At 41.3% G+C, this 15,152-nt stretch overlaps 1 protein-coding gene across 1 annotated transcript in view; it reads left to right on the forward strand.

The window, feature by feature from the left end:
- The first annotated feature begins 62 nt into the window (after positions 1–62).
- Positions 63–15,152, forward strand: part of POLN (DNA polymerase nu) — a 266,632-nt gene continuing 251,542 nt past the window's right edge. The window contains exon 1 of the mRNA XM_058301524.1: positions 63–739. Within this exon, the coding sequence (XP_058157507.1) occupies positions 604–739 (136 nt within the window). The 5' untranslated portion in view covers positions 63–603. The remainder of the gene's footprint in view (positions 740–15,152) is intronic.

The following is a 15,152-nucleotide window of genomic DNA, read 5'->3' on the forward strand; positions in this document are numbered from 1 at the left end:
CTTGGAATAGAGCATTTACTTTATCTCTTCTCCAGTATTGTGGAAAAATACATCACTTGGTTTCTTGGCTCAGTAGCAAATTCTGTTTAGGTTTGTGTCTGCTGGTATATTAGATGTGTGACCAAATGCTTGATGATTTATACTAGCCCCTATGCCAACTTCAGCCATGCAGCCAGAGACCCGTGGAGTTCATCAGCAGGACTAATAGGATGGCTGGTCGTGTGTCTGCCATAATTACCCAATTCAGTTATAAATGATTTTTTAATTAGATTTGTATATTTAAAGATCAATAGCCATTTTCAAACTTCAGGAAGTATATGAATAGATAGCCTGCTTCAAAATTGATTAAATAAAAACATTCTTTACTTCACTGTTTGTTTATCATAATACCCTGATGGAGCCTCTAACCTTTCATTGTCTTACTCTTAACTATCCTATCAATGCTATGGGAGTAAGTAATACGTATTTCCTGTGATTATGATTAGTGTAGTAACCATACACATTAATCAAATGTAAATCTATTTTTTCAAGTAACTTAATTATGTTTCTTATTTTGAAGCCTCAGAATTAATATATGGATATCTATCTTATGTTTAGGATTTTATGAAAATGGAAAATTATGAGGCATTAGTAGGCTTTGATCTCTCTAAGACCCCACTCTCCAGTATTGCCCAGAAGATTATGTCTGCTATGCATTCAGTTGATTTAGTGGATTCTAGGAAGACAGAGAGTGAAAAGAGTGAGTAATTTTTATGAACCTACCTTTTACCTTGAATGTTAATTATTTTGAGGGCTAAGGTTTGAAAATGAAATGTAGCAAAACTATTCCATAGAACTTTATACTGTGTAGGAAAATATCCCATTATCTGCAAACAAATGAAGCCCAGCTGTCCCCATACTGACCCCTTGCTTAATGCTAACTGAACTTACTGAATTTTATTTTTTTTTATTTTTATTTTTTAGATTTATTTATTTTATTTAATTCCCCCCCTCCCCTGGTTGTCTGTTCTTGGTGTCTATTTGCTGCGTCTTGTTTCTTTGTCCGCTTCTGTTGTCGTCAGCGGCACGGGAAGTGTGGGCGGCGCCATTCCTGGGCAGGCTGCACTTTCTTTTCACGCTGGGCGGCTTTCCTCACGGGCGCACTCCTTGCGCGTGGGGCTCCCCCACGCGGGGGACACCCTTGCGTGGCACGGCACTCCTTGCGCGCATCAGCACTGTGCATGGCCAGCTCCACACGGGTCAAGGAGGCCCGGGGTTTGAACCGCGGACCTCCCATATGGTAGACGGACGCCCTAACCACTGGGCCAAAGTCCGTTTCCCCTTACTGAATTTTATATTCCCTTAATCCTCATTTCTTTAAAAATGTAACTCTCTTCCTTGTTCCAGTCCTTTTCCGTCAAACATCCCTTAGAATTTGGATCAGATATTTATCCTCAAAAGAGATGAGCTCTATCATAGTGCCTCTTGCTTCAGCCTTGGCCTGTAGGTCATTGAACTGTCCAGAGTATTTTGTGTGTGGTGAACAACGGAAGTGTTACTGATAATATAATACTTCAGTAGAAATGTAAACTCTTTCATGCCAAAGATGAGTGGATTTGTGGATATATATGCTTATGACATGTGATATTTATGATAGTAAAAGCAGTGACATGCTCATAATCACAGCTGTAATGTTGGAAATTTTAAACTTGTAAATCTGTGCCAGTAACTTGTCTGTTATTTTCCTACAGTCAATTATAAGTGATTGCGATATAATTGAGAGGTGAAATAATTTTTATTTTTTTAAGAGGTGTAATGATTATTACAAATATTAAGCAAAAGCTACTAAAAAACAGATTTTTTTGACTTTAAAAAATGAAATTCATCTAACATAAATTTAACCATTTTAAAGTAACAGTTGAGTACTTTTTTTTTAGAAAGTCTTTTTTTTTTTTTAAAGATTTATTTATCCCCCGCCCCCCCCCACCCCGGTTGTCTGTTCTCTGTGTCTATTTGCTGCAACGTCTTTGTCTGCTTCTGTTGTCAGCAGCACAGGAATCTGTGTTTTTTTGCTGCATCATCTTGCTGTGTCAGCTCTCCGTGTGTGCGGTGCCATTCCTGGGCAGGCAGCACTTTCTTTCGCGCTGGGCGGCTCTCCTTATGGGGCGCACTCCTTGTCTGTGGGACTCTCCTACGTGGGGGACACCCCTGCGTGGCACGGCACTCCTTGTGCGCATCAGCACTGTGCATGGGCCAGCTCCACACGGGTCAAGGAGGCCCGGGGTTTGAACCGTGAACCTCCCACGTGGTAGACGGACGCCCTAACCACTGGGCCAAGTCCGCTCCCCTCAGAGTACTTTGATAATGTGCAATTTAGTACTTTTATAATGTTGTGTGATCACCAACTCTATCTAGTTCCAAAACATTTTCATCACCCCAAAAGGAAACCCCATACCCATTAAGCATCAGGTCTCCATTTGCCTCTTCGTCCATGCCCTGGTAACCACCAATCTGCCTGCTGTGTCTCTGAATTTAGCTATTCTGGATATTTCATATAAATAGAATCATAGTTTATGTGGACTTTTTTATTTTTATTTTTTATTGTCTTTTTTTTTTTTTAAGGTACATAGATCACACAAAATGTTACATTAAAAAATATGAGATTCCCATGTAGCCCACCCACCCCCTCTCCTCCCACATCCACAACCTCTTTCATCACTGTGGCACATTCATTGCATTTGATGAATACATTTTGGAGCACTGCTGCACAGCATGGATTATAGTTTACATTGTAATTTACACTCTCCCCCAGTCCATTCAGTGGGTTGTGGCAGGATATATGATGTCCTGCATCTCTACCTGCAATATCATTCAGGACAATTCCAAGTCTCCAAAATGCCCCCTCATCACACCTCTTCTTCCCTCTCCCTGCCCTCAGCTACCCTGTGGCCACTGTCACCACATCAGTGATACATTTTTTTCCGTTGCTAGAGTCACTAATTCTATAGTAGAATACCAGTAAGTCCACTCTGGTCCATATTTTATTCCTCCTTCCTGAGGACCCTGGAATGGTGATATACCCTCCACCCTCAATCAAGAGGGGACTTAGATCCCACTCTATATGGACTAATGTTCTGACTCCTTTCACTTAACATCATGTTTTCAAGGCTCATCCAAATTGTAGAACTTAGCAGTATTTGATTTATTTTTAAATTAAAAACTTTTTAAAATTATTTTTTTATTTTTAGGGAATGAGCCCAGGACCTTGTACATGTGAAGCAGGCACTCAGCCACTGAACTATACCTGGTCCACTTGATTTCTTTTTATGGCCGCATAATATTCCATTGTACTATACTTTGTTTATCCCTTCATCCATTGATGGACATTTGGGCTGTTTCCACTTTTTGGCTATGAAAATGCTTGTACATGTATTCTTTTTGGATATATATCTAGGAGTAAAAAAGAATTTTTTTGTGTATACTACATACCTAGCAATTGATAGTGTTTTGGGAAGAATGCAGGGGATTTTAAAGAAAGATAAATACACGAACATCATTGAGCTTTCTCCTTCATTTCATTTACTTAGCTTTCTAAAATAAAAGCAAGTAGCACTTGACAGTGGAAGTATACTTCAAAAACTGAGAAGAATAATGAAGTACCTCTGGTAGGTATAATGTGAGTCTCCTGAGAAAATGTCATGGTGTTCAGCTCATCTTACGTCAACTCTTCTGTCATACTCCTGAAATATCCTCTTAAAATCTTACTTTGTGTAAAGATTATTGAGAAGATAAGGTATCAATTTTCTCTCAGGTATTCTTAGGTATGGGAAAATAGTGACATTTTCTTAAGGGATCTGTATTAACCTATGCCATGTAACAGTAGTACTACAAGTCAAGTGGCTTAAAGGAACACATTTATTATTTCACAGCTTCTTTGTCAGGCAAGGCTGCAACCAAGGAGTTAGCCCGGGGTCTCATCTGAGGCCCATATGGAAAGGACTCAATCCTGAGCTTGCATGGCTGTTGGCAGAATTCAGTTTCTTACAGGTTCTCAGACTGAGTTAGTTTCTTGCAGGCTGTCTGTTGGATGTTGCCTTGACTTCCTTTCTGGATGGCCCTCCCCATCTTTTCAAAGCCAGCAAGAGATAGTTTCCCTAGCAAGACTGACATTGTAGTCTTTTGTACATACAAAGTTGGGTTGCTCGTAAGTAATTCATGGGTAATACTGGACTTAAGACATAATTGATTTCTGGACTTTGGCCACATACTTAGCTATCACTATGTCATATTCTTCTTAAAAGTTAAATACTGTAACTCAAACCCATTTCATGTTGAATAAATATCAAAATTGAACATAAAAATTAATGGAAGTAAGTAAAAAATACTTGCTTTTACAAACTCTTAAGTAAACCTGAACAATATTAAAACTGGTACATGTCACTTTGTGTTACAGTTTTCTGTGTGAAATGCAAACCCAGTAAAAATTGGACAACTTTCTTTTCCTGATATAAAACCCTTTGTTGTGAAAATAAAAATTTACAAATGTAAAAACTTTAAAAATGCTGTTTGATGAATTAATATAAAGAATGTCCATGTAACTACGACTTACATTGCCAGCACCTCAGAATTTCCTTCTCAGTTACAACCATCTCCCTGCTTCAAGGTAACCATCCTCTTTAATGGGTGCCACTTCCTCATCATAGGCATTTAATATTGCTCCACAGACCTTTTTGGCAGAGACTACTGGTTGTTTACCACCTCAGAATCCATTCTTCCTTTCTTGGGTATGTGATTAGATTGCATCTCTCAGTCTCATTGCAGTTAGGTGTGACCAGATGGTCAGGTTCTTATCAATGGAATGTGTGCTCAGGTGGTGTGGGTCATTTCCAGGTGAGGCCTGAGGACAGTGGACTTGCTTGCTCTGTGGTTTTTCTCCATCCTACCAGTTGGAACCTGAATTGATTCCTTTCCAACCAACCATGTGAATGATAACAGTGTCCCAGAGGAAGCTGGAAGGAACTCAGGTTACTGAGTGATTTCATCAAACAGCTGCATCACCAGCTGGAGCCCATCTCCAAATAAGAGAAGGAGATAAACTTCTTTTTGTTAAGTCATTATATTGGGTCTTTTGTGACTGAGGCTTAGCTTTTTATAACTCAAACACCTTTATAAACTATTCAAAATTGGGTTTACTTGACCTAAATTTTCATTGTCATTTCATTGTTCAGTAATGGCTTTGCGGGAGGAGCAGTTTTTAGGATGATTTCAGAGTTGTCAGCTGACCTGGTGGTATATGTTTAGGATTATGTATATTATTATGCACATATTTATTGGTATATATTGGTCTTTGTTTTGTCTAAGTAGCTATAGAAATAAGTAATGTTTCTAGTACAAATTTATTCGGATTCTTTTATATTTTAATTTCTTAGAGCTTAGAGACAAACTTGGCATTTTCTGGTGGCATAAGGGTATTTTTATTATATTACAAATTAATAAAAGTCTGAGACCCCTAAGGGTAAATATATTGTAAATACAACTAATGTAAACTATGTCTTTATTCCTGCCTAGTGGTAATTTCAGAGACAGATATATAAACCTAAGTAACAGAATAGATCTGCTATTGGGATTATATCCATTCTAATTAGAAGTATATGGATACACATATTATTTTTACCAAATAAATATAAAATTCTTAGGTACGGTTACCAAACCTGCAGCATTTTAGATTTTTGTTCCCACTGCCCCTTCCCTAATTCAGACTCTCATTCCTACTCACTTGGGTTTTTGTAAGAGCCTCCTAACTGTTGTTTGTCTTAGGTTTATTGCCACTTTGACCTCTTCTATGCACCATTGCTAGAATTAGCTCAGCTCTTGTCCTTGTTCTCTGCAAAAGTAATTGAAAAAAAAACAATAACTCAGGTGATCTGGCCCCAGCCCTTCCTTTTCAGTCTTACATTCCACCACTTTCCTTCTCTTTATACCCCATTTAAATGTGACCTGTTTTCAAACAGATGACATTTTCTGTCTTCATTCTTTACCCTTTTCTTACAACTCTGAGTGTTGAAATCAAACTGTTTTGCAAGGTTCTGCTCAATAATTCATTGTCCATTGCTAGAATTCCATATTTGGAAGTGAACTTTTCCTCTGCATTTACTTCATATACAACTCAGTTACAGAACTTACTAAGAAGTAGTTTTTGCTCATTTGTGTAATAGTTTAATTCTTGGTAGATTCTGAGCTCTTTGAAGAGAGATGAGGTGTTCTGTACATCTTCGAGTGCTTCTCTGGTGCCTTGAATACGGCAAGCATTCAGATATGATTCTGTATTGGTTAATTGCTTGCTTTTTAAAAATCTCACCAATAAGGCTATAAATTCCACTGAAAGGTGCAGAGTTCTTTTGCATTTTTTTCATAGCTCCTAATGGTACATGATCTATGATAGCTGTATTATCTATATATGATGAAAGAAATGGGGATAGAGCCAAGGTATTATATGGTGGATAAAAGGGGACCAAAAGCAAGTAAGTTGGATGCTGAGGTTGGCCCAGGCAAAGCCAGTTCAGAAGGTCAGCAATCAGAAATACTACCACACTAACTTTGGTTATCTACTAGCCTGTATTTTTATTGGGCTTAGTTATGTGCCAGACATTGCTTTATATAGCTTATTTCTTGTATTCCTCATGAAAGCCCTTGAAGGAAGTACCAGTTTTAGTGAAGAAACAAGTCAAGTGGTTGTGTCTTCTTTGAACCCAGGTTGTTAATTGTTAGTGACAAGTCGTCCTTACTTTACTCTGCTACCACTGACACTTGGAAGTAAGGCAAGAAGTCAGTTACTGAAACTCTGCCTTTATATGCCTATGCACGGGAGACAGGTTCCTTAGGGAAGAGAGGAAGAGAGGTACAAACTAGCCTGGGTTCCAGCATTTCAGTCAGGCCAGGGCTTAGTACCTCTTATAGCAAAAGAGATTTGGAAGGGCAAAGTGGTTCCTGGTTAGATGACTTTATTTCTCCTGCCTGGTGGTATAACGTTTGCCCCCCTCCCCATCCCTGCCAATGTGGGGGTGAGACTGTTCAGTGCTGATTGAGACTTCTTTTCTGGATTGGAGCAAGAACTGATGCAGGGGATAACTGTAGGTGGGACTATGAATTTGATGCTTTCTGACTTGTACATATATAATATACATGTGAAGGACTTAAATATTTTGTTATATATGTTATTGAATATTTTCAACATTTTTGGGGATCTTTGTGATACTTTAGGAAAAGTGTTATTTTTGTTTGAAAAAGTATAAGCCCACATTTTCTTAAAATTTTTTTTACATACACATCATTTTATATAAAATTGTGAGAGGGTTCATTTATACATTGGTTTTTTAGTTCAGACTTTTCCTCTTGTTTGGGCTCCTCCCCTTCTTTTTTTCAATATTTTAATTTTTAAAGAAGCTTTAGATTCTATAAATGTTGCATCAGAAATATAGGGGATTCGCATATACCCCATCCCCCTCCCTCCCCCACTTTTCCCCATTAACAACATCTTGCATTAGTATGGTGCATTTGTTACAATTGAACATATTGAAGCATTGCTACTAACCATGGTCTATAGTTTACATTATAGTTTACACTTTACATTGCATCTTCCCCTTCTTAACTCATGTTAACAACTTAATATGTATCCTTTATGTTTTTGTCCATATTTTTCCATGATTATAATTATAGTTTGCAAGCGTTTGTGTGTGTGCGTGTATGGGTGTGAGGCTGTCTCTGCCATCCAGACCACTCTTCTTCCAATAGGATTGGCTGAGGCCTTTGCAGCTTGCCCCTCAGCCCAGTCCTTTTGAACCCCAGGAGCACTCCTGTTAAAACTTCCTGCACACATCTTCATCTGATTCCTGGGGATCCTAATCTGTTATCATTGGTGCCAGGAGTGGGCTGAGAAAGTAGACATGGGATTTTGGAGTTGGATTTTTCTCAGGCAGTCTGGTAATGATAATTTCATCACAAGAAATTTTCCACAAGGTGGAATGCCCATAGTCTGGAAGTGCAATTAAAACTTCACCAAAGAAGGGCTGGCCTGGCATACCAGTTGGAGGGAACTGCACTGACTGGGACAGCTGTATGAGAAGTACAGAAAGTGGAAGACAGTGGAATTGGGTGCTTTGCTGAGGATAGTAGATCCTTTGAAAAGAGGCAAAGGCTGAGGGTGATTAATAAGCAATTAAAGGCTAAATGTGAAAGCTGGAGCGCTTCCTTGGCATCCTTTAAAGAGACTGATTACGTGCAGCCGCAGCCTCAGGACTTCATCCTAAGAATTGCAGAGCTCCATAAAAAAGCTGAATTCTCAGCCCATTTGGATCTGCCTTTTCAAGGTACCTTGATCAGAAAGAAGAGGGACCAGACTCTGAGATACAGAATGGAAAATTTGGGGTGATGCATTCAAATCTTGAATTCCAGATTTGAACCTTCTTGACCTGAGCAGGGGCTTCTGTCTTATACAAAAGCATGTTCAAGACATGAGGTGGGATCTGCCACCTCATTCCCTCCTGGCCCTTAAGTTACTGCATAGCTTGGTTAAGATCCTGGGCCTGCTAGGTATTTGAGACATAGTCCAGTCAGAACAGAAACCATATAGTAATTTAAACAAGTAAAGTTTAAGGTAAAAAGTTATTAATTGGGGAGCAGATGTGGCTTAAGCAGTTGAATGCCCGCTTCCCACATGAGAGGTCCAAGGTTCAGTTCCTGGTGCCTCCTGGAAAAAACAAAACAAAACACAACAAACAATAAGCAAAACAATTCAGGAAGCCAGTGTGGCTCAGTGGTTGAGCACTGGCTTCCCCACCTATGAGGTTCTGGGTTCAATCCCTGGCCCCCATAACCTGAAAAAAAAATTATTAATTAATAGTGTAATTAGCTACCACAGAGTAAAGAAGAACTCTAAACACAGGAAAAGCAGATAAAGGGAGCAGCTACCACACGTAGGCCTGAGGTACATCACTGAAGGAAAGAACAAATTTGGAAGAGGCACTGCCCCCAAAGCTGAGATACTTACCTTGTTGCAGAGGTGTGGATATAGTGTGTGGATGTAGCCAAGTGTGTAGATATAGCCAGAAATGTGCTGAGGTTCCACAGACTTAAGTCTGGCAAGCAGGAAACCACCCACTGGGTGTCAGGTATTGCTGAACACCTTTAGAAGCTGGCTGGGGTGCCTGTGGAATTCACAGGAAGCTGCCCATAGCAGTCTGTTGGCACTTGCTAGGCAGCTGGCTGGAGCACTTGCAGGCCTGGGTAGGAAGCTGCCTGTGTGGATGCTGCTGAAAGTAGCTGGGGACGTGAGTGCCTCTCGGTTCCTAGTGTACTGGCCAAGAACGGCGGGAGCAAGAAGAAAGGCAAGTACACAGGCAGCAGGAAAAGGAGTCACTTCCTCTTGTGCTCTTCTAGCACCCTCTACTGACAGAGCCTAGCATGGTGCCTGCTGTCAAATGAGACATGTTTATAGGATCCACTCCAATACTATAAGCAGGACAATAAATTGATAACTAGTACAGAGAGGAAAGAGCCTCTGCCCCCAAAGGAACTGCAGAACCTAGGCAGCCTGTACAAGAAGGGCCTGGGAGAGTTATTTATGGGACTGAAATCTGAAGGTGCTGGATCAAGGGGGATGGAATTAAGGGTTGGGTAAGAGAGGGTTTATTGATATGAGAACACTCTTAAGGATGTAGGTTTTAACACCCTGAAAAATTATCCCAAGAGACAGACTAACATGCTGCTGGAATCGTTACTGGTACCTTAGGAGATGGCTCATTCTGAGTGAGGTAGGAATGTTGGTACTGTTGTGGCAGATGGTGGAAGAGGGATGAAAGTCCTCAGAGAGGGGACATGCTAGAGTACCTCATGTTATGTGAGGCTGGAAAACTCAGCAGGTAGGTGTTCAGGAGAGTCCGCAAGACACTCCATTTATCAAAGCAATAAAGCATGCTCTGCTTCCTAGTAATCTTCTCAGTGAAGATTTCAGTTTCACTGAGAATCTTAGTGGCGGTGGTTCTCTGTAGGCTATGGTTGATGGTAGGAGATGGTCCCTAATAGAAGTAGGGGTGATAGGACCCTGAATTAGAGGCCAGGTTAACTTTCCAAAAGCAGGGTAGGCACTATTATAAAGAGTGGGTTTATACCTGCCTTGAGAAGAGGCCAGGACTGCAAAAAAATATATAGAAATGTGTTTGTGGTAATTATTCTCTCAATCCTTCCCCCAGAGGGACCTGTTGCTGTTTACTCTGATAATTTATACATGGAGGGAAAAGAATAATACAGGCATACCTCAGAGATATTGGAGTTTGATTCCAGACCACTGCAATAAAACATATATTGCAATTAAGCCACACAAATTTTTTGGTTTTCCAGTGCATATATAGTTTTATGCTTACACTTTACTGTAGTCTATTAAATGTGCAATAGCAATTATGTTTAAAAAACAAAACATACCTTAAAAATACTTTATTGCTAAAAAATGCCATCTGAACCTTCAGAAGGTCAAAATCTTGCTGGTGGAGGGTTTTGCCTTGATGACAATGGCTGCTGACTGGTCAGGATGGTGGTTGCTGAAAGTTGAGGTGGCTGTGTCAATTTCTTAAAATAAGGTGACAGTGAAGCTTGCCATATTGATTGACTCTTCCTTTTACAAAAAAGATTTCTCTGTAGCATGTGATGCTGCTTGATAGCGTTTTACCCACAGTAGAACTTTCGAATTTGGAGTCAGTCCTCTCAAACTCTATTACTGCTTTATCAGCTAAGTTGTAATATACTAAATCCTTTGTTATTTCAACAGTGTTCCCAGCATCGTCACCAGAAGTAGATTCTATCTCAAGAAACCACTTTATTTGCTCCTCCTTAAGAAGCAGCTCATCTGTTAAAATTTTATCACAATATTACAGCAATTCAGTTACATCTTTAGGTTTCACTTCTAATTCTAGATCCCTTGCTATTTCTACCAACATCTGCAGTTACTTCCTCCACTGAAGTTTTGAACCCCTTAAAGTCATCCATGAAGGCTGGAATCAACTTCTTCCAAATCCCTGTTAATTTTAATATTTTGACCCTCACCTATGAATCAGGAATTTTTATTTGTTTTATTTTTAAGGAAGTATGGGGGATTGAACCCAAGACCTTGTACATGGGAAGCAGGTGCTCAAGCACTGAGCTACATCTGTTCCCTGCCCCACTCCCTTTTTAGGAGTGTTTTTAATGGCATCTAGAATGGTGACTCCTTTCCAGAAGATTTTCAATTTACTTTGCCCAGATCCATCAGAGGAATCACTATCTACGGCAACTCTAGCCTTATGAAGTATATTTCTTAAATCATAAGACATGAAAGAATCAAAATGACTCCTTGATGCATGGCCTGTAGTGTGGATGTATTAGCAGGCATGAAAACAGCACTCATCTCGGACATCTCCATCAGAGCTCTTGGGTGATCAGTGACCACATACATTGCCAACAAGCAGTGGTATATATTTTTAAAGATTTTATTTGTTTCTCCCTACGCTCTCCATTGTCTGGACCCACTGTGTGTGTTCATCTTCTTTGATTCTGTAGTAGGCACCAGGAACTGAACCCAGAACCTCCAATGTGGGAGGGAGGTGCCTAATCTCTTGAGCCACCTCTTACCTGCTTTGTTGCGTCTCTCATTATACTTTTTCTTCTGTGTCTCTGATGTCATATTGTGTCAGCTCACTGTGCCTGCCTGTCGCGTCAGCTTGCCATCCTGCCCATCCCTTTTAGGAGGCACCAGGAACTTCTGCTCCCTGCTTTTGTTGTGTCTCCCATTATGTCTTTCCCCTTGTGTCTCCTGCTGCATCATCTTGTTGCTTCAGCCACCATGCCTGCCTGCTGCTCTAGCTTGCTGTCTTCTTTAGGAGGCACTGGGAACTGAACTTGGGATGACGCCTCATGCAGTAGGCGGGAGCTCAGTCACTTGAGCCACATCTGCCTCTAAGCAGTATTATTTTGAAAGGAATCTTTTTTCCTGAGCAGTAGTTCTCAACAGTGGTCATAAAATATTCAATAAACCATGTTGTAAACACATGGGCTGTCATCCAGTCTTTGTTCCATTTATAGGGCATAGGCAGAGTAGATTTAACGTAATTCCTAAGGGCCCTAAGATTTTCAGAATGGTAAATGAGCATGAAGGTCACCAGCTGCATTAACCCTTTGAAGATCCAGGGCATACACAAGTAAGATGTTCATGGGAGTACAGTGGTCTGGGGCTTATTAGGATGTCCTCCTCTATATAAAGGACAAATTACTGCATTTTTAACCTCCCGCCACTAAGAAGGAAGCACAGCATCTGATAGGCCTTTTTAGGCTCTGGAAGTGGAGTGAGCATATTCTGCATTTGGGAATACTGTTACAAACCATATACTGGGTGAAACCGAAAGCCTCCAGCTTCGGGTGGAGTCCAGAGTAGGCCCTATGGAAGGCCTGATCGTGGCGCAAGCAGCCCAGCCACTTGGGCTTTCAACTCAACAGATCTTGTAGTAGTAGAAGTATCTGTGGTGGAAAAGATGTCATGTGACGTTTATTGCAAAGCCAAAAGGAATATCATGCCTACATCTGCGGTGAATTACTTTTGGAAAATAACTCTTGCCATACTACTGGCCCCTGGTGGAGAGGGGGCATGAGACCATGGGATCATCAAAACCCAGACTGCCTATCATGAGCTAGTTCTGTCCAACCCATCAAATCATAAAGTAAGGTGGGCCTGCAGCAATCCATTGTAAGTTGGAAGTGGTTCATCTGGTATTAGGCATAAGTGGGCCAGCAGGTACAGCTAAGTTGCATGAGCAGGTGGCCCAAACGCCCAGGACACCATCACTGTTGCTACTGGTACCTCATATGGGGGACAAGATGGAGGAGGGAAATTGTTGAGCTTGGTTCACAATGTGTCAACTCATTAGATGTAACCCAAAAATTAATTGCAGGTGCACCATAGCCCATCTCTGGTAGCTCTGCGAGACTGCTCAGGGATAGCTTTGGGCAGTGTACTTTTTTTTTTAAAGATTTATTTATTTATTTTTCTCCCCTACTCCCCCCACCCTGGTTGTCTGTTCTCTCTATTTGCTGCGTCTTCTTTGTCTGCTTCTGTTGTCATCAGCGGCATGGGAATCTGTGTTTCTTTTTGTTGCGTCATCTTGTGTCAGCTCTCCGTGTGTGTGGTGCCATTCTTGGGCAGGCTGTACTTTCTTTGCACTGGGCAGTTCTCCTTACAGGGTGCACTCCTTGCATGTGGGGCTCCCCTATGCGGTGGACACCCCTGCGTGGCACAGCACTCCTTGCATGCATCAGCACTGCGCGTGGGCCAGCTGCACACAGGGCGAGGAGGTCCAGGGCTTGAACCTCGGACCTCCCATGTGGTAGACAGACGCCCTAACCACTGGGCCAAGTCCTCCGCCCTGGGCAGTGTACTTGATCATCTACATTGTGTGGAAAGAGAACTCACCCTATAGTTAGAAAACATCTGGGCCTCTGGGCAGTGGATGACTTGGCTGGTTATTCAGGGACCTGGAATAAGAGAGACTGGAAGATCAGGGACAAGGAGGTCTTGAAACAAGGCATATGGGTGGGAATGGACATGAAGTTTATCCCACCAAAGGACATTGACCACAGAGGAGGCACCAAGCAACCATGTTAGTGGAATGATTTGGCCACCCTCTCTCACCTGCTAGTCTGGTGCTGGACATTACTCCTTAATGGAGTACGCATGGGGCTGAGGCAGAGGCCATGTCTGGGTCCTACAGCAGAGTGTGCCCACTCACCACAACTGATCTAGCTTTCGTCTCTGCTGAACGTCCAGCTTTCCAACAACAGAGACCAAATGCTAGGGCCCTAATAATACCATCCTTTGTCAAGAACAGTCAGTTACATGTTGGCAAGTTGGTAATGCTGAACCCTTTGTACTCCGGAAGGTCCAGAGATTGATTTTGACTGGACTTGACATGTATTTCAGGCATGGGTTTGCCTTGCCCATTCCCAGGGAATCTCCTTGGTCCAGTCCTGCTTCCTTCAGTCCACCACAGATGTTGATCCTGAAAGCACTCCCCAGGAAACCTGAATGCAAACTTGATCTGTGTCTGGCATTCGGGAAACCTGAGCTAGGCCTGTGTACTTAAACTACATATTTATATACATAAATGGGGATATTTGTTTATTGTTTTTAAAAATGGCATATTTTCACAGACTTCTGCACCTTTAAGTCAACTATTAAAACTAATTTTTTAAAGTTTTATTTTACTTTTTATTTATTTCTCTCCCCTCCTCGCCCCCCCAGTTGTCTGCTCTATGTGTCCATTCACTGTGTGTTCTTCTGTGTCCGCTTGTATTCTTGTCAGCGGCACAAGGAATCTATGTCTCTTTTTGTTGCGTCAGCTCTCCGTGTGTGCAGCGCTACTCCTGGACAGGCTGAACTTTTTTTCGTGCTGGGCGGCTCTCCTTATGGGGCTCATTCCTTGTGCGTGGGGCTCCCCTACGTGGGAAATATCCCAGCGTGGCAGGGCACTCACTCCTTGTACGTATCAGCATTGTATGTGGGCCAGCTCACCACATGGGTCAGGAGGTCCTGGGTTTGAACCCTGGACCTCCCATGTGGTAGGCGGATGCCCTATCAGTTGAGCCAAATCCTCTTCTCTCTCATTAATTTTTTAATGCTTATATACTTCCTGGTGTAAATGTTACCTAATTTATTAGTCAGTTTCAGATCTTTTTTTTTTTTGCCATAAAGAATAATACTGTGATAAATATTTTGGTTTAAATGTATGTATTGTAGCCTATATTTATAAGAATTCAGCCAGGAGTGATTGCTTTGTTGGATGATTTATGTATTTCCTTCTTTCCTTCCTACCTACCTATTGATGTTCTCTCTCTCCCTCCCTCTGTGCTGTGTCATATACACACATGAAAAAGTACACATATCCTCAGATTATAGCTCAAAATTTGACATTCTGAACATATATGTGTAATCTCCACCCAGATCAAGAAACAGAACATCACCACTATCCCCAGAAGCCCATCTGTGTACCCTTTGGCAAAGTCCTCCTCCTCCCAGTTCCCAAGGATCATGTATATATGTATTTTTTTTAATTCTAATTTTTATCAGTATTCCTATTTTTCAATACAAAAAAGTAACC

This window comes from Dasypus novemcinctus, chromosome 1, assembly GCF_030445035.2.
Source record: "Dasypus novemcinctus isolate mDasNov1 chromosome 1, mDasNov1.1.hap2, whole genome shotgun sequence".
NCBI classification, from domain to species: domain Eukaryota; kingdom Metazoa; phylum Chordata; class Mammalia; order Cingulata; family Dasypodidae; genus Dasypus; species Dasypus novemcinctus.